The sequence below is a fragment of the Clinocottus analis genome, unplaced genomic scaffold (genome assembly GCF_023055335.1).
Source record: "Clinocottus analis isolate CAN_PGR_092001 unplaced genomic scaffold, fCliAna1.0.p SCAF_16, whole genome shotgun sequence".
Classification (NCBI taxonomy): Eukaryota; Metazoa; Chordata; class Actinopteri; order Perciformes; family Cottidae; genus Clinocottus; species Clinocottus analis.
The window spans coordinates 16,896,637-16,919,131 of record NW_027175887.1 but is presented as its reverse complement, the minus strand read 5'-3'; the positions used below and the strand labels follow the sequence as shown (position 1 = coordinate 16,919,131).

General features: G+C 46.0%; 1 protein-coding gene across 1 annotated transcript; it reads right to left on the bottom strand.

Moving 5' to 3' along the window:
• Positions 1 to 347: 347 nt before the first annotated feature.
• On the bottom strand, positions 348 to 20,836 carry LOC137787164 (xylosyltransferase 1-like). Its single transcript, XM_068579454.1, has 11 exons — positions 20,440 to 20,836; positions 14,068 to 14,617; positions 12,029 to 12,201; positions 11,525 to 11,727; positions 9,252 to 9,332; positions 8,390 to 8,606; positions 7,924 to 8,100; positions 5,969 to 6,237; positions 4,678 to 4,873; positions 4,144 to 4,480; positions 348 to 3,125 (listed from the first exon to the last, which is right to left on the bottom strand). Exons 1-11 carry the CDS (start codon positions 20,719 to 20,721, stop codon positions 2,803 to 2,805), a joined length of 2,808 nt encoding a protein of 935 aa, XP_068435555.1. The 5' UTR covers positions 20,722 to 20,836; the 3' UTR covers positions 348 to 2,802.
• Between the last annotated feature and the right edge of the window lie 1,659 nt (positions 20,837 to 22,495).

Sequence of the window (22,495 nt, the reverse complement as noted above, 5' to 3'; positions counted from 1 at the left end):
AGCAGTGCACTGGAGTCTGAACATTCTTAAGTATTAATACAAAATATATTTACATAAACTGAAAAGTACCAGTACATTAGTGGATTGTATTTACTGACGCCTCGTTGCGTGAATATACAAATATTGTTGGAGAAAAGATTCATGATATTTGTATGGCATTTGTGTAAAAAGCACGTTATTAAGCATTAAATATTAAGTAGCTTAAAATAAAAGAGTGCAAGAACCTTAAACATGAACTTAATGATGCGCTCCACCGTTGTTTCTGGTTTTATTGGGAGTCCCTGAACGCATCACAGGACCCGGTCATGAATGTGAAATAACTTGCTCGGGCACAACATAAAGGGAGATTCAGTTTTATTTTCAAAAAATTGTACTTCAAAACCGCGGTGGTCATTCATAAGGCATTCACAACTATTCTTTTCTTACTTGCCTTACTTTTTTTTTGGACATTTGAGAGTTGTTTTTTTTTGATGGTTTCAGAGAGGATTTCCTAAAACAGGAGTACAGCTAAGGCACGGCACTACTCCCACACAGAGAGATCAACAAACAGACCAGAAAGAAAGACAACAGACCGGAGCTGGATATGTAAGATATCAAAAAAAAAAAAAGCTAAACTGTTTAAAATCATCTCATCAGATCTCTGCGTCCAAAGAGTCGACCGTTCTGTGTCTGTGCTTCAAGATCAAAGAAGATTTTCCTGAAAACAAAAGGAATAATCGCTCTGCAGTCATCATCATCATCATCATCACACTATGTCGATTACGATCCTCCTCACAAACTACATTTAACAAAATGCAGTTTTACGTCGACTCCCTCGTCAAATTTAAAATACTTAGGAGCGTTCCTATGCACGCGTCGTGCCGCTGTTTGTTTGTTGTTGTTTGTTTGGCTCTTCGGGGGTTAAACCCACCGACACACTGTGCTTACCCACAACTCAAACATCCGCAGCGTGCCTGCATTGTTTAGAATATAAATGAATGCATGGACTAATCTTTGCAGCGTTCGTGTCCTGCAGCAGCTGCTGTGGAGAGAAACCATCCTGCTGCTCGGAAGATACACACATCTTTCAACAGTTCACTGATTAAATATCATTTAGAATTGTTCTATGGTGACGTACAATATATCTGGAGGAGAGGTTGCACCAGCAAGGATTATTCATTTTGACCCGAAAAAGTGCAATTCACAGTTATATTTGACACTTTATGAAATGTTGAAAAGCAAATGGATTTGCTTTCTTAATGCAAATTAAATAAAACATCTGTCTGATGACATCTACGGAAGCCCATTTCTGCCTCCCAAAAAAAATTAAAAAAAATAGTTATGACCAAAAAAAATGAGGACAATAAAAAATAATAATATTTGATTAATTCATTTTTTTCTTGTCATTTATCTTATTTATTTTTTCTTGGTCCTAATTTTTTTTTTGGTACTCTTTTTTTGGGGGGGTAAAGTAAAATATAAGGGCAGGAGCCTCTGAGCGTCAGGCGGTCTGACCTGAATGGCGCCGCCCGGCGGCAGGAGGAAGAACTACAGTCTGACGGTGGGAAGTAACCGAGTACTTTTATACTCAAGTACAACTCTAAAGTACCACGGCGATAAATATTTGTACTTCTACCTGCATCTATGAGACACAGCTTTTGGTTACTTTTCATATGTTTACACAAATACAGCAGCGATTTCTAAAATATGACGAATTTTCATATATTAAATTTAAATAAAATTAAAATAATTAAAATGATGATTAACAAGTTTCCACCAATAATAAACTATTATAATAATAATAAGGTGCACTAAAAAGGACCAAAACAAGTACTTCAAGTTAGTCTAACATGTATATATAATGTTATTATATTTCTACATGTACTTGAGTAAAAGTACTTCGACCCCACGGGTCGACGACAGTGTCCATTACAGGAAATAATCAGTAATTTGAGGGGATAATATTCCCCCCCGACACCGAGCAGCTTTGAGAACGTCTCAGGATCATTTCAGCCTCGTCTGGAGCTCGGCTCTCGTTATCTCAACAAAGTTCTCAAAGATTTATCAAGAACTCTGCTGCTCGGTTCCTCAGCCGGCACCAGGAGTAATGTCGCACTCGTTTAGTGTAATACAATAGTTTAACCTTGAAGGATTCAATAGTTTTCATCTTCTTTTTTCTTTTTTTAAAGCGAAAATATTGGCTTATTCACAGGGCTGTTTTATTTGTTAGCTGCAACTGATCTTTTGCTGCTCAACTGTCATTCACTAAGTGCCTGAATCCTAGAAAACTTTACATTTGTCTCAGTGTTTGTTGCCTTTTTTCCAACCTTTTCAACCTTTTTGAGTTGTTGTCGGCTCGGAATAACAGTTTAAAATAAAATAAATCAGATTTTTAAAAAACATAATTTATAACTTAAAAGCCTGCATCAAAGTTTTGGGCCTAAGAATGAGAAGCCACGCCCCCTTTTCAGCACTCAGACACGAAAAACACACTCGACCTTCGTGACCTCGGGGGACACACTCGCGACAAGAGGTATAGAGTTCTTCTAACACACACACACACACACACACACACACACACAGGCACACACAGGGAGCGCAGCAGGCTGAACGGGAACCGATGATGAAGAAGATGTTTCTGACTTCGTTCTTCGTCCCGTCGCCGCCTCCAAAGTTTGATTCATCATTTCTCTTTCACTCTGACGCTGCACAAACTTTTAAATAAATAAATACGAGACACAGACGGGATCGTCAGCCGTGTGCCCTCCTTCATGTGTTCCTCTAGTCACTTCCTGTGGTCCACTTCCTGTGGTCCACTTCCTGCTACCTGATGCGCCCGTCCTCTGTGGGCGGGCCCAGTTGGGCCTTGGGGTCCGGGCTGGCGGAGCTCCAGGCGGTGTGGGCGCAGCGCTGCATGACGGGACACACGCTGGGGCCCATGGAGCAGACGTCGGCCGCCGACCAGTGGCCCTCAAGCAGCCGGTCCAGCCAGCGGCGCAGCGGCGCCCCCGTCAGGCCAGCGTTGGCCTCGGCCTCCTCCACGGCGCCGAGGCTCACCGGCAGCCGCAGCACCGGGTTCAGGCCGTGGAAACTCTGCTCCATGTAGGAGTTCCTGGCCGGGCCGCCGTGCAGCCGCAGAGCATCCTCTGGAGGAGGGAGGGAGGGATGGGGAGGGGGAGGAGGGAAGAAGGGAGGGAGGGAGGGAGGGAGGGAGGAGGTTTCATTTTAATCATCCAGATGATCCTGATAAAGGTCATTTCACAACATCCTGCTGTTCTAAAAGAACTTTTAGTACCACAAAATGTTCCTAATTAGAACATATTTGTACCTGGATTGCTCAGTTTTATGAGTATATTGTTGGTACATTTCATACTAAACCTTTTTTTAAAGAGCTCATCATTTCTGTTTAACTTAATTAGGAAATTAAGTTATAAAAAATAAAAGTGTTTACCCAAAATATATTACTCTCATCCAGAAGGTTTAAAGACTTCTGAGGTTTCAGAAAGAAGCATCAGTGTTTTTTTTGTTGTTGTTTATAAGACTATATTTACGTGAGGTATTAATACTGCATGTAAACAAACACAGACAAACAGCAATGGGATCACTTCACTTTCTGACATCTGCTGACTTCACACTTCACTGCCTCCAAAGGTCAGACACGGCTAATTCTGATAGAGGTGACCCGGAGTGTGTGCGTGATTGTGTGCCGACACTATAAATATACGTGTGTGTGTGTGTGTGTGTGTGTGTGTGTGTGTGTGTGTGTGTGTGTGTGTGTGTGGCGTTGACAGCTGTGACAGGAGGGCCTCTGCTGTGTGAGTATTAGATCTGGTGTTGACATACAACACCAAGTTTCTGCAGTTTCACTTCACCAACCAATCAGGTCTTTAGGCCAAATACCCCAAACTGAGAGCGATGGAGCAGGAACAAATATATACACACACACACACACACACAAATAATATAAATTAAAAAAAAGTCCTAGTATTCATAGTACTCTGACTTTATTCAACATGATGTACTCACTTTTTAACGACATTTCTAGACGTACTACGACTTCTTAATGACTTTATGTAACCTGGGTGTCACATCTCCCACAATCCCTCACTGTAATGACTGTAGTGTTTCCCTCCGCTGGTAAAAGAGGGCGCTCGCTTCGCTCACCTTGCAGCAGCGGCTGTTGCCGGTGGAACTCGAGCGGCGCCACGACGAAGGTGGTCTGCCCCAGTGGGTTCCAGTGGTGCAGCACCCGCAGCACCCACAGGCCGGGCCTCAGCGGCGGACTGAGCGGGGGCCGGTAGTGGGTGACCTCGGCGGCGGCGTCCACCAGGATGTCGTAGGTGGCGGCGATGACGTTGGTGGGGTCGATCCACACCACGGTGGCCGTCAGGTTGCTCTGGCTGCGGCTCCAGCGCTGCACGGCCACCGGCTCGTCCGTGGGCCCCAGCAGACCCCCAAAGTTCCTGAAGAGACGCTCCTTCGGGTCCCAGTCCGCCCCCACCTGGACAACAGAGACAGGGTCAGGGCTCCTGGGGTTATAGGTCATCTGTTACGCAATAGATTGATGGAGGAGTGGTTTGGAGGTTTAGGTCTTTAGGTCGTTAGATCTTTAGATCTTTAGTTTTCCAGGTCTTTCGGTCTCCAGGTCTGTGCATGTGTGTGTGTGTGTATGCGTGTGTGTGTGTGTGTGTGTGTGACCTGGACGTGCTGCAGCCTGTTGGTGGGCGGGGCCGGGCTGGCCAGGCTGAAGTGGTCCTTGGGGGTCACCCAGGTCTCCAGGCTCTCCTGCTGGGTGGAGGCTCGGTTGGTGGCGGCGTGACGCACCAGGTAGCCCTGGAACTGGTCCGACAGGAAGTACAGGTGGACCGACACCGGGTGGTTGATGGCAATGAACCTGAGAGAGACACACAAACTGTTCTGAGACCTGTGATGAATCATAAAGACCTCATAAAGTCACACAGCTATTATCATAATTATCTATATGCATGGTCAACACGAACAAAGTCACAAAAAAAATATGATGAACATACTGTACTGATTTTTACGGTATTTTTGACATTTTAAAATATGACTTTTGTGACTTTTTCAACATTAAACTATGACATACTGACTTCACACTTTCCCAAAGAAGAAGATGAAATGTTACTTTATGATTTAAGTGAGGACATAATCTCTCAGAAGCGCGTGTCAAAGTAGTGTGTGTGGTGGAGATGCTGCTCAACTGAAATCACAGGTTGGAGGGAACAGACGAGTCCTGTTCCCTCACACACACACATCCCATAATGAAGCCCCCACCCAATCCCCACCCGAACTCCAAGCACAAGCACCTCCTTGTACCTACTGTGGTCAACACCCCCTCCCCCTTACACACACACACACACACACATTACTGGAAATGTCCCGTCTGAGCCGACACTGAAGGCTGATTGTACCTCAGGACAAGCTGGCGTTATCTCCATATTTAATTTGGACTCATAAAAACACACAAACACACATTTGGAAACACACGTCTGGGCTGCCGGTCCTCGCCTCGCCCGTCATGATGGAGCTTCCTCTGACTTTTCCTCTCACGCCTGCAGTTTTGCTTCGTTTGGTCCCAACCGAGTTCAAACTAACAGAAACGTTGTTGCCTTCTAGTTCCTTTTCCTGTTCACGTGAACAGGAAGTCATGAGTCACACAGTTAGATGGACGTCATAAATCAGCCACAAATATTTAAACTCTTGGACCACCACGAACCCCCGGAAGGCCTCCGAGCCTTCAGAGGTGCTTCATGACTTCAGAACCTCCCGGACCGTCATGAAGAACTCTTGCAGCCAGTCTACAAACTAGAGCTCCTTAAAACCCCACCAGGTCCTTCACAAACCCCTTGAACCACGTTAAGAACCGCTCTAATCCTTTTAATTCCCACCTGTGTGCCACGGATCTAACAGGAGAACCGGATGCAGAACCTCCTGCAGCTCTCTTAAGTCCACAACTGGGTGTGTTTACCTGCAGCTGTTGTCGTTGGGATGTCCCTGCAGCGAGCTGGCGGCGCGCGACAGCCCCATGCGGGCGAAGGCGTGCTGGTGGCTGAGCATGGAGTCTGAGAGGCCGGCGAGGCCGTCCGTCTCCTGCTCGTAGAGGTTTTCCCAGTAGGCGTGGAGGCCCGGGGTGCCCGAGGCGTACGACCCGAACAGGAAGGAGTCCAGCTGGTTGATGATCTCCTGGCTCACGCTGGCCTCAAACTTCCTGGCAAAGAAGGTGGGTCTGGACGCCTGCTGCGCTCAGGAAATACAGAAGAAGAAGACGCGGCGTGATCATCGGGAAAGACCAACTCTGACCTTCGATAGAGGAAGCTACACAAAGATATGGACCATGTTGGTTTCTTTTCAAATACTAAACCTGCTAAAGTGAATGTGCAGCATCCGCTTACGGCAGTTTAAAAGTTTCACTTCAAAATATGAATCATAAATTGTGTTACAGGTGAGCAAGATCCAGTTTGTGTCGGTGCAACGACATGAACTGCACAAGAAGAGTGAGTATTGGTTATTTGTGGAAAGAGGCCCCATAAATAATAATCTCTGCTAGAAAAGAATATAAAACATCTTCATAACAGCTGATGCCTCCTTGTTCAAACGGCATATACATTAACTTAAAGTCTAAGACACTTAAAAGATGGAGAAAAAAAAGACTAAATATATCTCAGAACCTTGGAAAAACCAAGTCAAATCACAGACGCCCACTTTTTGATCTAAAGAGGACGTAGGCGTAGTCAATGATGTCATCAGGAGGGCGTGGCCTCACCCAAACCGGCTTGCTGGTGGGCCCCCATGGCTGGAAACCCCAACCTAATGAGAGCCGTGCGGACCGGACCGGTCTTATTCTGGAGCCGTGACCTCACAGCTGAGTCCTCTGAGGACAGCAGCGGAAACCACTCGTCATTTCCTTCAAAGGAACGTCGCAGAGAAACGACAGAAAAGTGATTTTACTGAGTGTTCTCTCCCTGAAGGAGGCTCATGAGATCCAGCTGCTCCGGTTGGAAGCTGCGCCGCTTTATTTAATCAAGAGGTGTGAAACATGTGTGTGTGTGTGTGTGTGTGTGTGTGTGTGTGTGTGTGTGTGTGTGTGTGTGTGTGTGTGTGTGTGTGACCTACGGGTTAAAGGGTGTTCTGCATTCTTTGTACGCGTGGGCTTTGACCTGACCCTCACTTTTTAGGTCCGATCCGTCTTTCTAGCGGGCGAGAACCCCGGCATTATGATAATGACAACCTTAGGAGCGCTAAAAATACCGGCTGCCTGGAGTTTGCAGCTGTTTCCAGGATCAGCTCCTCTTATAGAAACCATCAGCAGCTCACCGCAGGACGCCGTCCTCGGGTCTGTGTCGTCGCAGCGCGTCGAGGGAGCTAACGCCGCGCAGTAACACAAAGCTATTCTGGGCCGGCGACGGCCTTCAGAGGGCCGGGTGGGCCGACACCAGGGCTTTCATCTCGTTGTGGGGATGCAACATTATCACATTTAATCCCCGCAAATAAATAATAAGCCAAAGAACGTTCACCCACGGACCGCTGAGAAGAATCAACCACATCTGTGGTGTTTGAATGCTATCAGTCGTGGCGGAAAGAGACAAAACAAAAGGGTTCTCATTCATTTACAGAAATAATCTCACATGACGTTGTCAGCAGAAGTTAAAGTTGTCAAACCACGAAGCCAGACGGACTTTCACCATGGTTACAGAGGACATTTAAAGGGCCAGTGTGTCGGGTTCAGGAGGATCTGTCAGCAGAAATGTAATAATATTCATAACTACGGTTTCCTTCACGTATAATACCCATAAATCGAATAATTTGTGTTCCTGTTCCCTTCATATCCTCTTCACACGGTCATGTTTCTACAGGTGTGTGTGACATCATCAGGGCTAATATATGATACACATATACTGTATATATATGTACATGAAGTCTCACCTGGAAGCGGGGCAGGTCTGAGGGCTTGAAGTCGTTGGGCGAGCAGCCACACCAGTCCACGATGTGCTTGTACTGGCATTTGCATCCCAGTTTGCGGTTCCAGTTGGTGAGCCTCAGGTTGTTGTCCACCATGGTCTCACAGTGGGCGCTGTTCTCCAGCACGGTGTGGAAGAAGGACTGCAGGAGGAAAGGCCGCCCACAGTTACTGCTACAATTTTATTTTGCTATTACAATGATCAAATCATTTCTGTGTGTGTGTGTGTGGGTGTATGTGTGTGTGTGTGTGTGTGCGTGTGCATGTGATTGGGCATGTGTAAGTGTGTGTGCATGTGTGAGAGAGTGTGTGTGCATGTGTGTGTTACCTCAGCAGGCAGCAGCATGTGTGTGTGTGTGTGTGTGTGTGTGTGTGTGTTACCTCAGCAGGCAGCAGCGTGTGTGTGTGTGTGTGTGTGTGTGTGTGTGTTACCTCAGCAGGCAGCAGTGTGTAGGAGTAGAAGCGCTTCATGCTGCCGACCAGCTCGTCCCGGGAGTTGACCACATAGTCCACGAAGGGCCGGTTGAGCAGGAACCAATCAGAGCCTCCGTCCACAGCAATGCCCTCTGGGATCTTGCGGTCCCCGAGGCGCCACATGTGGGTGTCGCACTCGTAGAAGAGGCGGTCCAGACCCTGCTTACGGATGAAGCTGAGAGGACACAGCATCCAGTGTTCAGCTCAGTACTGCTGGAATACTTTGACTGTGTACTGTGTACTGTGTGTACGGTGTACTGTGTGTTTAGGTAAAGTGAACATCTCACAACTCGGCCTCTGACCCGTGACTAAGCCTGCAGCCTGTGAGTGTCTCTGTGACTGAACCGATGATTAAAAATAGAAAAAACTACATGATGACGAAAAGAAAAGGTTAAAAAAAATTGATTTAAAGTCAGAAAAACAATGTCCTAAAATGTGTTTTGAACAGAAGCAACCAGACTTCTGTAGTTTAAAACATATATTTCTTGTTTTTCAACAACTTTTAAAAAAAAAAAGCCTGAATACTAAAACCTAAGTTAAATTATTGTTCTTCATTGGAATGGTAATCTGAAAATATTCACTATTGAAGAAGAAGAAGAAGAAGAAGAAGAAGAAGAAGAAGAAGAAGAAGAAGAAGAAGAAGAAGAAGAAAAAAACAAGAATAAGAAGACCAAGAGGAAGACCAATAGGAAAACCAAGAGGAAGACGAAGAAGCAAAGGAGGAAGGAGAGGAGAAAGAAGAAGAAAATAGAAGAGGAAAACAAACAAGAAGAGAAGGAAAGCAAGAAGAGGAGATGAAGAGCGATGAAGACTCTCTTACCGAGCGTTGTCTCTGCCGTGAGACTTGATGAAGTTCATGCCGCGGTACTTGGACAGGAACGCCACCAGCTGCTCATTGGTCCTGAAACGAGACAGCAGCTGTCAATCACACTGTACCCTCTGGGGCTCCGCCCACATCGACCAGCGTGGGGCACGATGACGTAATGCTCGTTAGCGACGCCGGCGGAAAGGCGGTTCGATTTGGATCAGGCCTCCGGGGATCAGGCCACCAGAGACGTGGAGTATGGATCTCCATTAAATTCAGACATCAACGTTTTGATTTATCAACTTTCAGCTACAGGAGTTCGTGGAATCAAAAGTAGGTCATTTCCATCTGAGACGTATCGGAGTGAAAATATAAAGTGGTTTGAGGAGAAAAGCTGACGTTTGTCTAACTACAGTGAATAGTCCTAGACCTCTGGTCCAGGACGTCACGCAGCAGAAGCATCGTGTGTTTTCAACCTCCCTGCGTGTCTTCGTGTGTGTTTGACCTCAGCAGGAAGGAAAAACACCAAAACACCAACCGGACTCACGCGATACACACACTTGTTGTTACGGTTTTGCATTCTTCCCTTCAGCAGATGCCCGTTTGAGCAGGATGCGGCTAAATATTTGAAGGAATCCTCTCTTTCTTTTAAACAATTGCAGAACAAGTCTTCCATTTAAGGGAAAGTAGAGTGGGTCCATGTGACAGCTGGACCTTTTATTTAACTTCCTGTTGAGCTGAGCACAAACAGCTGGAAGCCGCCGCGGCGGCCTAAGGCGGGTTGAAGCGGCCGTTTCCCAGCATGCAGCGCGAGCCGCGAGGCCGCTGTCAGACAGCCCAGCGGACGGGACGGCAGACAGACGGGACGCTTTGATCCCACTTAATTGCAGTCGTTGAGACGAACTACGGGACGGCAAGTGTGTGTGAGACGCAGACGAACACACACATTCACGTGTAACTGCTGCAATGCTTGGTCACATTTCACAAGAGGAATGTATTGAGGAGGAGAAGGAACAAAAGGTGTGACCTTCTCTCATCAGAGAAACACACTCACACACACACACACACACACACACACACACAGTTCCATTGACTCCCTCGCCATGTGGCTTGATGATGTCACAGCTATCGATGGTCCTGTGCTAATGCTGTGGATGTGCTATGGATTTTAGCTGGAAGGGCGTTCAAACAGTCACTTTGATGGAAGGACAAAGAATGGATCTGTGTGTGTGTGTGTGTGTGTGTGTGTGTGTGTGTGTGTGTGTGTGTGTGTGTGTTCTTGCCATAGAAATAGAACTACAGTAAAAGGGACATTCTCATTTAAATCAACGGGGCAGAACGGTGAGAGCGGCGGCCATTTTGGATGTATCTTTACCGCTGCGGCCGTTGCAGCGAGCTAACTTCTGTTTAAACTAAACCGACTTTCGGCACCTTGCGTACTCATCGAGGGGAGGTTTTATATTGTGAAATAGTCAGGGAAATAATCTGCAAATTGACACGCAGGCTTTTTGTGAGGTTTGGGTTTTTTTTGCGAGTGGAATTGTACCAATTTCTCCAGCCCAAACCCAATGATCCAATCAAACACGCATGTATATTAGAGAATAATCTAGAAGCTCCATAGCGGTCAAAGCCAGCTCACATGCAGAACAGAGCCTGTCTTTAGGAGACACAACCACCTGGACCAGATGAGCCAAACACCACCACGACCGCCACAGACCTCTTGGCATTAAGACCATCACAGTTGATAACGCCACTGATCACAGCAAAGCGCTTTCCCCAACAAAACAGATCCCTTTAAATCCCCCGGCAGCAAGAGAGCCATTAAAAGGGCTCTTCTTCAAAACCATAGACTCCCGATCCATTCAGAGTCGATGCACTTGAGGTCTACTTGCCAAGTAACTTAATCCATAAGACCTTAAACAAACCAAACAAGGCTTTACCAGATCAATGAGCTGCGTCTCTGGATGGAACTTGACAGGCTCGATAAATCTCCGACAGTCTTCTACAGCGATACAAACAGGAACCAGCGGGGGAATTTCAACCAAACCTTTACGGATCAACAGTTTGCTTCACAGAGACCGTTTTGGTTTGTTGGAATAAGCAAAGATAGGAAACCTGATCAGGGCAACATCCGAACAACTGGCCCCTACCATTCTTTAATTGACAACTGATCCTTGCATCTCACAATCTAGCTTGCCTTCATCTACAATTAAAAACAGAAGTAATATGTAACCCCTGGGAGGTGACTTCTCCGCTTGCTGCTTCCTGTGACTAGCCCGGTGTCTCACCTGATGGGGTAGTCTGCAGCGCTGAGATTGATGAAGAAGTCCCAGGACCAGTCGGACATCTGGAGAAGGTCCTCCATGCTGCGCAGGTACATGGTCAACAGGCTGGCCCCGCCCCAGATGGTGGACATCCTCCAGGGAGTCACCCGGACGTTGGGATAGCGGCCGGCCAGAGACAGGACCTCTCTGTAGAGGTAGTTGGACCTCTGAGAAGGGTGGAAAAGGACCACGAGGAGGAGGGTTATCGCAGGCGTTTGTCTTCTAAATCAACATGAAGGTATTTTACGACACTGAATGAAATGACTCCCCGTCATGTGAAGATGCTGCAAGCGCTATACCGGTATTACTGAGAGCTAACAGCTCAAACTGCAGCTAGCGGTTAGCCACATATGTCAATCAGCACCCATTTTCATCAACTCCAAACAGGCTCACATCTGTGCCAATCTGAGGGGAGCATTTACTAACAGAGGAGTCTGTTCCTGACACAGAGGCGGTGAGCGGTCTCACCAGGTCCACGTGGATGTAGTAGTAGTGCGATGTGTGGTAGATGGCTTTGAAGAGACGCTGGAACTGGCGGGAGCCTCGGCCGTGGACGACCAGGACGAAGGCGATCCGAGCCGGAACGAGCTGGGCGGCTTCTGAGGGGTTCTCGTCCCACTGGACGTTGATATTAGCCTTACCTGCGCAGGAGACATAGGCATTATTTAACTTTATGATGCTTTTAATGATGCGTTCATGTCCTGTTGGAAATACACTTGATGCCAGTGCTGAGTACTGTTTTGTTTCTGAACTTCCTTTAATTTCTGACAATCGTAACAAGGTTGACAGTCCAGGTTGTATATTTTGTGGGGTTTTGTAGAATTGGTGAGACAATTTTAAAAAAAAAACTATTTCAGAACATCAAATTGAGATCTGGGATATTATCTAGAAATGATTGGACAGAACCATTTGCAGCTCTTCTGCTATCCAACTGGAGTTCGTGATTAATTTATTGAAACAAAACAGACCTAATCAGCATTTTTCAGCACATATTGTTGGTCACAAATCTGAGAAGAGAACGGCGAGACACAACCTGCTGGCTGGATTTCTGTTTCTCGGTTTCCGCAATGCAACCGTCCCCGTAAACCTTGTCTACCCCATAAACCCTGCTCTCCACTCGGGTCCTCCATCTTTACTCTCACCTTTCCTGGACATACCCCACCGCCTGTGCCCTGCCCGAGCTATGCGAACCCTGCGACAGCCGAAAGCGTCTCCATCATCGCGCTCGCTCTGAAGACGGTTGAGGCCTGCGCGGCCTAATTAGTGAGCGTCCAGAGCTGCGGGGGCATGCTGGGATTGGGGAGTTTGAGGAGAAATAACTGTAATCAGACGGAGGGAGGCGGGGCAGCGACGGACCAATAGGGACGCACACCCAAACCCTCTGGTTCTCCTTGACAGGCCGCGCTCCTGTCAGTCAAAACTGAAACCAAATCATCTTTCTTTGGAGCTCCAGTCTGTGGCTATAATGACTAGTGTGTCATCAAAGCAACCTATCATCATATGAATTAAAACCTCAATCGGCCCGGGGAGGTTCAGAGAGCACGACTACAAGTAAATCATTAGTCAGCTATTCCTAAAATAAGACGACAAGCTGCTTGTTTAATTGGGGTGTAATTACGCTGGCTGCGTCTCATCCTCGCGTCCATCCTCGCGTTCAGTGTCTGGAAATAGAGCTGGCAGAAGCCTGGATGACTCTTCGGCGGGTCGAGCACGTGCCGGGTTAAAAATGCTTCTCCAAAAAGGATAAATTTGGAAGAGAATGAACTCTTTTCCCCTCTCCGCAAGCTGCCACTTCAAAGCGGTCGCCGGTTCGCGTCCCAATTCCTCCGCTTCTCGTCTTTCAGTGCGTCGCCCTTTCATTTGTCAACCGGTTCAATCACAGGCTGCATTAACACGAGGGATAAATTGGGCCTCAAATCATAGGTTAATATGTCTAAACTAACCATGTTCAATAACTCCGGCTGCTCGTGTTCTGGACTGCAGCCAGAATGTAAGCAGAGCGACTACACAGCCAGCCGTGTTCAAACTCAGTCCAACTGAAAGAGAAGCGGCCGCCTGCACCAGACTCTTTTAGATCTAACCGACATCTTTCTTTCCCGTAATGTCTTTCAAATGAATATTTTCCACACGAAGTTACATGAAGTGTGCCGTGGACACGGATGTAAGGCCTGATGCCGTCTGAATGTGAGCTTTATTCTAGACTTTAAACATGAAGCAAGTTAGCATCTAGTGGCTACAACACTTCGCTTGAGTCTAATCTTAACCAAAAACTTTATTTTTTAATGTATGTTTTCATGACGGGCAAATTATAATTCAAATTTATTAAACACATATTGGAAAATGTTGTCTGGAGAGACATAAACACCCAAATTAATTGTGATTTCAGAGTATTTAACAGTAATTGGAGGCCCATTTTATGTATTTTAGCATCCCACAATGTCCAACCACTGTATCATTATTGCATCATATTCTTTTAATAACTTATTGTTTTCGTGCTCTGATCTCACCTTCGATGGGGCAGTAGCGAGGCACTTTCTCGGGCATCAGCACCCGGTCTTTGTGTTTGCAGTAGACCTCCACTATCTGCTGCCGACACTCTCGGCTCTTGGCCCTGGACAGAGCCGAGATGGCTTCCTTCCCGCTGATCTCGCACTGCGGCTGCTCTTTCCTCGGCTCCAAACCGGACGGCGGTGGCGGCGGCGTGGACGACTTCTTCGCCCGGTGGACTGCCGGCTCCTGATTGGACAGCTGGACCCCAGGTGCCGGGACCGTCGGCACCTGGGGGTGGGCTTTACGGACGTGGGTGCGGTTGTGGTTGTGGCCCGCCCCTCGCGGTTGGAACTTGAGTGCCTCGTTGGCGGATTTTCCCAGCATGCTTTGTGCTTGCGCCTTGTCTAGCTTGCGTTTGCCGTTCGGTAGCAGCGCCCGCTGGCGTTGGGATCGAGCGCCCAGGTTGCTGTTGCTGTCGATGGTGTCAAAGTCTTTGGGGACCGAGTTCTCGTTGTTGTTGCTGTCAGGACGAAGTTTCTCTTTGGGCCGGTGGGAATGGTAGACGTCCTGCGGGGGAAGACACGAGGTGTGAAAACACAAACACAACCATCACAATGACGCCAATGGAGAAGACGTGAAGGTGGTGGTGAACTGGTGCTTTTTTTTTGTTGTTGGAAACAGCCAGGCACTCAGAACCTAACCTACAAAAAGCACTATAATGTCTGTATAGACTGATCTTCATCAAGTTAAAACAAAACGAAATGCAGATTTAGAACGGCTCCACAATCTTTGTTCCCTTTGATAAACAAACAACACACAAACATCTGAAGCTGGGGCACAAAGACAGATGATCAACGAGACCTGAGAGACTCATTGTGACGTTTCATTTGTATAATCATCACATTTTCACGAGGAATTGTGATTCTATGATCTTTATAATCTAGTTTATTCACTCAAGTCCCCGACTTCCTCACGCAGTCTGACCTCAAATCCACTTTCGCTCTTTCTGGGAAAACAAACTAACGAAAGCTAAAGAGTCTCGAGAGGTAGAGAAAGTAAAGAGGGGAGAAAGGGAAGTGACCTTTAACCCCTGTGACATATGCAGCTGTGGCTTTGTGCTCCCAGAGTCAGGTGGTGACTCTGCGAGCACAAGGTGACTCAGGTGGTGAGTCAGGTGGTATATATATATATATATACACACAAATGTGTGTGTTTCACTTGCAAAGCCACTTGACCTCGATAGGTATTTTAATCCCACAGATCGCCCTATATATGTCTTTTCCAGGGATAAAGAGTGTGTTTATGACATACACACACATGCGCACACACACACACTATCAGAAGGCCCGTGGGAAGGTAGTAATATCAGCTTTTGCCTCCTGTTTGTCAGACAACCTATCATTATCTCATCTGTAATATCAGCTTAGAAGAATGTGTGTTTGTGTGTGCGTGTGTGTGTGTGTGTGTGTGTGTGTGTGTGTGTGTGTGTGTGTGTGTGTGTGTGTGTGTGTGTGTGTGTGTGTGCAGAGAATGATTCCAGCTGTCCTGCGATATCATTGTGCATGTAAAAGTAAGAACAAAACCCAGAATAAAGTTTTGAATTATGAAACACCCTCTCTGGCCCGCGGGCCGTAAGTTGAGCATCACTGTAAAAATGTCCGTGAGCAGTGAAATAATTCAAACAGTCTCTCTCTCCCTCAACTGATCCTCCTGCGTTTTCTCCCAGAAGCCCCAGCGTTCCATGGAGACCGACCACAACTAAAAACACCCAGCGTTTACCTACAAAGACATCATTCTTCACACACACACACACACACGCACACACACACACACACACACACACACACACACACACACACACACACACACACGTTGCTCTCTCCTCAGCAGGTTCTTATTAAAGCGCCTCCAGACCTCCTGCTGCTCCGTGATAAAGGCGACAGAAAAGAGACAAGAGTTGCCTCAGGTGCCCGGGGCGAGAGACATTAAAGAGGAGAGAGAGAGAGAGAGAGAGAGAGAGAGAGAGAGAGAGAGAGAGAGAGAGAGAGAGAGAGAGGACTAATCTGTTTTATAAATGTTTACCGAACACAACATTTAAACTTGCTTCACGTGCAAGAAAACAAAATAACACCAAATTTTCTCACTGAACAACTATTAGTGTGTGTGTGTGTGTGTGTGTGTGTGTGTGTGTGTGTGTGTGTGTGTGTGTGTGTGTGTGTGTGTGTGTGTGTGAGAGAGAGTGAGAGAAAACATCTTCATATCAGGCAATAAAGAGCTCTTTCACCAGCCTGTTTACAGCAGCAAGAGGCCCGTCATGCATTAATCATAACTGTGTGTGTGTGTGTGTGTGTGTGTGTGTGTGTGTGTGTGTGTGTGTGCGTGTGTGTTCAGTTTACCATTAGGAACATGCAGGTTATTGCACAGTGAAAAAGTGAAAAATGCGACAAAGTCAATAATAAATAAATGACGTACAAGAAGAGGAGCCTTAATACACGGAGCTAACAGAAATACTTATACTTATGTATTTCATGGTCTTTTCCTTCTTTTAATCACAGACATCGCCCATGTTTTATTTTTTAGTGCAACTTTTAATTATACCTTTATTTTGAAGATTTTCTGGAAATGTGGTTAAAACTATGCGGAGAGGTTTAAACGAGGCCTCAGCAGACGGCTTGAAAGGGTTTGTGAGTTTTTTCAACTCGTCACGAACATACAAGTAAAGAAAAGAAAAGTTTCCCGAAATATTTGCGCAAGCTGTCAATCATAAGTTCTGGGGGAGAAAGAACGTTTTATATAACGTGAATCAGCCAAAGAAAACCTGCAATAACTCATCTCAAATCTTTTTTTTCATTTTGTCTAAAACTGAACTCTCATAAGCAAAAGATATAAATACACATACATATATATTCAAGGCATATTGTCCAACATGTCTCCACACCATCACACCCGTCATTGATGGTCAGTGTCACCTTTTCTCTGTCTCTTTTTCATCCAATAGAGGCAGCGATTAGAGATCAGCTGATCATCTCTGAGGGTCAGGAAGCGTCTCGTCATGGAAACCAACAATTTGTTATCTGTGGGAAACTGAATGCTGAAACCAGAGCTGGCGACACAAAAGGAAAAAACAGAGGCAGATGGACAGAACGTAAGCTAAATGGACTTTTAGGATGGACGGGATGCCGCTGTGAAACCTGGATTACAGCATGGATTTACGTCCATCCACGCTATTTAGCGAGAATTATCTCGAATAAAATAATGGAAAAAGCAGCTTCCTGGTTTTAAAATTAATGCGTTGGGCTTCATCGGCCAATAGGGAGAGACAGACGAGCAGCGTGAGGTTAAAATAAGAAATATCTATAAATATGATGAGGGAATATGGAGGTATATTCACAAAATCGGTTTTAGGGACTCTGGCGCTGGGGAACACTACCACCTTCGTCCACAGGGGGCGCCAGAATCAACACTCAATGAAAGTTCCTTTTGGTAACTTTGTTACGATTAAATTGTGACAAAGCGCTCATGTGTGATCTCCTTGGGAACTTACATCTGTATGACATCATGGACTTACACCTGGCATGATGTCATAGTGATCGCATGATGTCATAGTGATCACATGACGGGTGAGGTCTGGAAAGAGACCGTTGAGTTTTACACAAAAAAATGTTTTGCTACTTTGAGCTCTAAAAAACATTTAAGAAGCATCACAGCTTTGTGTGTAATCCCATCACCAAGTCCTCACTTTCCTAAAGGGTTGTCACTGTCACAGTCACACACCCACACCCACACACACACACACACACACACACACACACACACACACACACACACACACACACACACAGTATTTAGGGATTATCAAACAATCTAAACTAGATTATGAAGAGTAAATCCTGTCAGAGAAACCTGATCCAAACCAATCCTCTAATCTGATCCCTGAGCCCTAATACACATGTGGTCAGCACTCTGTGTGCGTCTGTGTGTGTGTGTGTGTGTGTGTGTGTGTGTGTGTGTGTGTGTGTCCATCCATCCCCTCTAAGGTGTGATGGATGTAAGAGTTGTGCAATGGTGGCGCTGTGCATGACTGCTGTAAACACACTGAACTGCATCAACATCATTACACACACACACACACACACACACACACACACACACACACACACACACACACACACACACACAGCTGGTATTTGAATGCATCCGTGATGTGAATGTGTGCGCTGTGGGAGCTGCTGCAGTGAAAGTTAAACACACACACACTTTTTCTTTTATTAGAAATAGGATGCTTCTTCCTGTCAATAAACACCCACGCATACACACACACACACACACACACACACACACACACACACACACACACACACACACACACACACGCACATTCAACCTCACAATAGGCTCAGGAAGCTTCTATTTGGGACACCGAGTGTTATTCAATTGATTAATCAGTTTTTCATAAATCGTATAATCGTTGTGTCTCTACATATATAATACACACACATCAGATCAGTCTTTACTTTGACTTGGCAAAATTCAATATGTGAAAAACTGGCCAATACACCAATATATCTATGTATCTATATATCTATGTATTGATATAAATCTGTTTCGTTTTAAATGTCACTCAGACACCAAAACGGACACTTTCCTCTATTTTCTCCTCTCTTTACACTCCAGAGAACAGAGAGCGTCGCTCGTCGTTCCCTCTTTACAGCTCCGGTAGCAAACTGCTCTGTGAGTTTCAACTTGTTTCAGCCAATTATCCTGAAGCTGGTTTAGTCTTTTATGATGTATCATCCATGTTGTGTCTGTTGAGCTCTCAGGAAGTACGAGGCAGGAGAGAGGAAGACTTTCACTGGTGTTGAAACATTTCTGAACGAAACAAACGGCACTGATCTCAGATCTGTTGCTCTCTAAGGAGGACGGAGGAGAAACAGAAGTAAAAAGGGAGTTTCTGAGCGGAGCTGCTGCTGGTTTTAGAGGCGTTGAGTTATAAAAAGAGTTAATTATAAAGATGAATACAGGAGCTAAGTACTGACTCTAGGTCTGCTCCAACATCATCGATCAAGCAGAGTCTCTCTCTCTCTCTCTCTCTCTCTCTCTCTCTCTCTCTCTCTCTCTCTCTCTCTCTCTCTCTCTCTCTCTCTCTCTCTCTCTCTCTCTCTTTCTAACCAATGTCCTATAAAGAGTGTTGGCATGTATCTCTACTGTTTTAAAAGCCAATAACTGTCAGCACATACCACTGCACACGCACACACATGCACAAACACACACACACACGCACACACACACAACACACACAGGGAAGATCACAGGACATCCGCTTAACTGTAATGAAAGGACGTAAAATGCCTGCAATACTCTCTCACTTACACACACACATACACACACACACACTCAGGTCTCAACAACATGAGAACACCTGGATCCCACCAGGTAAAGCTACACACACACACACACACACACACACACACACACGTTATTTTCTGAACATAAAACACTGGAATCTCCCCTAGATCAGATATGCATACACACACACACACACACACACACACACACACACACACACACACACACACACCTACAAACAAACAGAGACACACACACAGAGACACACACGCTGTAACGTATGATGCAAAACAGACCTAAATACAGAAGACTTGACTTTTAACTTTGCGAGCAAGATTTAAATGAAGCTAATATCAGAGGAGCAATTAAATAAAATGTGAATCATTTGCAGCTTCCTGGAAGATCCCTCTACATCTCCAAGAGATATTTGTTCCTTAATGCCCTAAATCACACATCTAGAAACAGACTCCTTTAGAGTTTCACATGATATGGGATGACACAGCTGGAATGGCTGTTAAGGGTTGGGATTAAGGGATTCATTTCAAATATGTTGACCCTTTTAGATCACATACAGACTCACACACAGCCTCACACACAGCCTCACACACAGCCTCACACACAGTCTCACACACAGCCTCACACACATCCTCTCACACACACAGCCTCACACACACACAGCCTCTCACACACACAGCCTCACACACCGACGTGTCCTCCCGCTGGTCGTTAGCAGACTGATGGATTCTCGCCCCCGCGCACCGTGACGTGCTCACGGGCAGCTGCACATCGGCTCCGTGTAAGCGGGTGCATCGGCTCCAGATCGATGGCTTAAATTGGAACATTTTTCCATTAAGTTTGGCCTAAGCGACACGTCCCTCCAGACTCACTGTGTGGACTCAAAACGCCAAAAACAACAGCTCACAGCTGCAGCCGCCCACAGCATCCTCTCTGCGGCGACCATGCGGGTCCCGTCCGGCAGAGAGGAACCGACACGCAACCAAAAAGATCCGTCATGAACCACGAGCACGACCCCTCCAACCTACCGCCTGCAGCTTGTGGCGAGCGGCCGCCTTCCCGAGCGGCGGCGGCGGGTCGCCCTTCTTCTGCAGCCCCCTCCTCCGCGGGTGCCCGTCGGCTTTGTTGAGCCCCGCGGCTCGCTCCTCTCTCTTCTCCCGGCTCCTGGCGCCTCCGTCCCCGGCGGCGGAGTCCAGGCTGCTGAAGTTCCACACGATGAGAGTCTGGACCAGCAGGACGGCCAGAGCGGCGATCAGCAGGGCGGACTTGGAGCGCCGGGCCAGCCTGCGGGCGCACGGCTTTCCGTGCATCTTCTTCTTCCTCCTCCTCCCGCCTCCTCCTCCTCCCTCCGGCTCAAGCCGAGAGCCCCATCCGCTAAACGCAGACAGCGGGGTGTGAATGCTCCCCGACGCGGCCTGAGAGGGGCTACTGGCAGGCACACAGGAGGACGAGGAGGAGGGAGGAGGAAGAGGCGGAGGCGGAGGAGGAGGGAGGGAATTTGGCAAAGGCTTGAAATGAGGAGAGAGGTGTGGAGGTTTGCAGCCAGCAGACAGAAACCAGAGGCCCTCATGTGGCCATTCAACAGTTTAACAGACAGCAAACCAATAATAACAAAAATAACTATAAGAATAATAATGTGTTTTGTGGATAATCTATTATACAGTATACAAAAATAAATATACATATCATTTAAAAATGTGCAAATGTAATCAAATGTTATCAACTATATGTGAAAAAATACTTGAGTCCAGTCTTCGCTCATCTAAGCAGTACCCTGAACTGAGTTATGAGAATGATTTAATGTTAAAAACAGTCTTTTCCACCCTTCTCCCTCTCACACACATTATGTATATTACACACACACACACACACACACACACACACACACACACACACACACACACGCACACACACACACACACACACACACACACACACACACGTTCCCTCCCTCCCATTCTTCTCTCTGCATCTTTGTCTTAGTCTGATTTCATGCATATTGCAGAAAAGTGCCAGCAATCTAATTGAATCTAAAATTAGAATTGATTTCACCCCTCCCCCTTTTTCTGACATCATACACCCCCCGACCCCCTCTCCCCTCCACCTCCAAAAAAAAAAATACAAATCTGTGAACAAAATCCTAAATTTGAAGAAAGGGTCTTTACGTATTAAATCATTATTATTATTTTTTATAATAACATTTGTTTCATGACTATAATTCGTCATTTTGTCATCATAAAGTGGTGACTTCTTGAGCGATTCAACAAAACAACTGAGTTTGGTTTAGGAAAAGAGTTTAAGGGTTTGACCATCTGGGTTCATGGTCGTCGCCATCTTGTTTTTTTGCAACCTGGAAAATGACCATATTTGGATAGACTGTGTACATGACAGAGACCTGTCAATCACCTTGCAGCCCCGCCTTAAAGCATCCCCTGCTTTATGGTCTGTTTGACTCAAAAAGACCATAATTTACTAAATGAACATCAGGCTGTTTTGAAGAAGACTTGAAACTAAAGATTGAGACATAAACTCATGTTTACAATGTTTACTGAGGGAATACATCAAGAGAGAAGTAGTCATTTATATAGACTTCTATACAACCAGAGGAGTCGCCCCCTGGTGGTCTGGAGAGAGAATGCAGTTTTAACACAGGAAGCAGAGACTTCTATACAACCAGAAGAGTCGCCCCCTGGTGGTCAGGAGAGAGAATGCAGCTTTAACACATGGAGCATATGCATTAAGGTACTCGAGGCAGTACTGTATAATACACATATATATATATATATATATATATATATATATATATATATATATATATATATATATATATATATATATATATATACACACACACACACACACACACACACACACACACACACACACACACACACACACACACATATATATATGCAGAGCACATGAAATATAAAGCTATGCTTCTGGAAATAAAACATGCTCAGGATTCACAGATTGGACAATAAAACCTCAACATTGTTATATTTCAAGCTTGCTGATGGTGGCAGTGCCTACCCAGCCATGATTGCCGATGGGTCTAGGAAAGAAAGGATAGGAAGAAGCCCA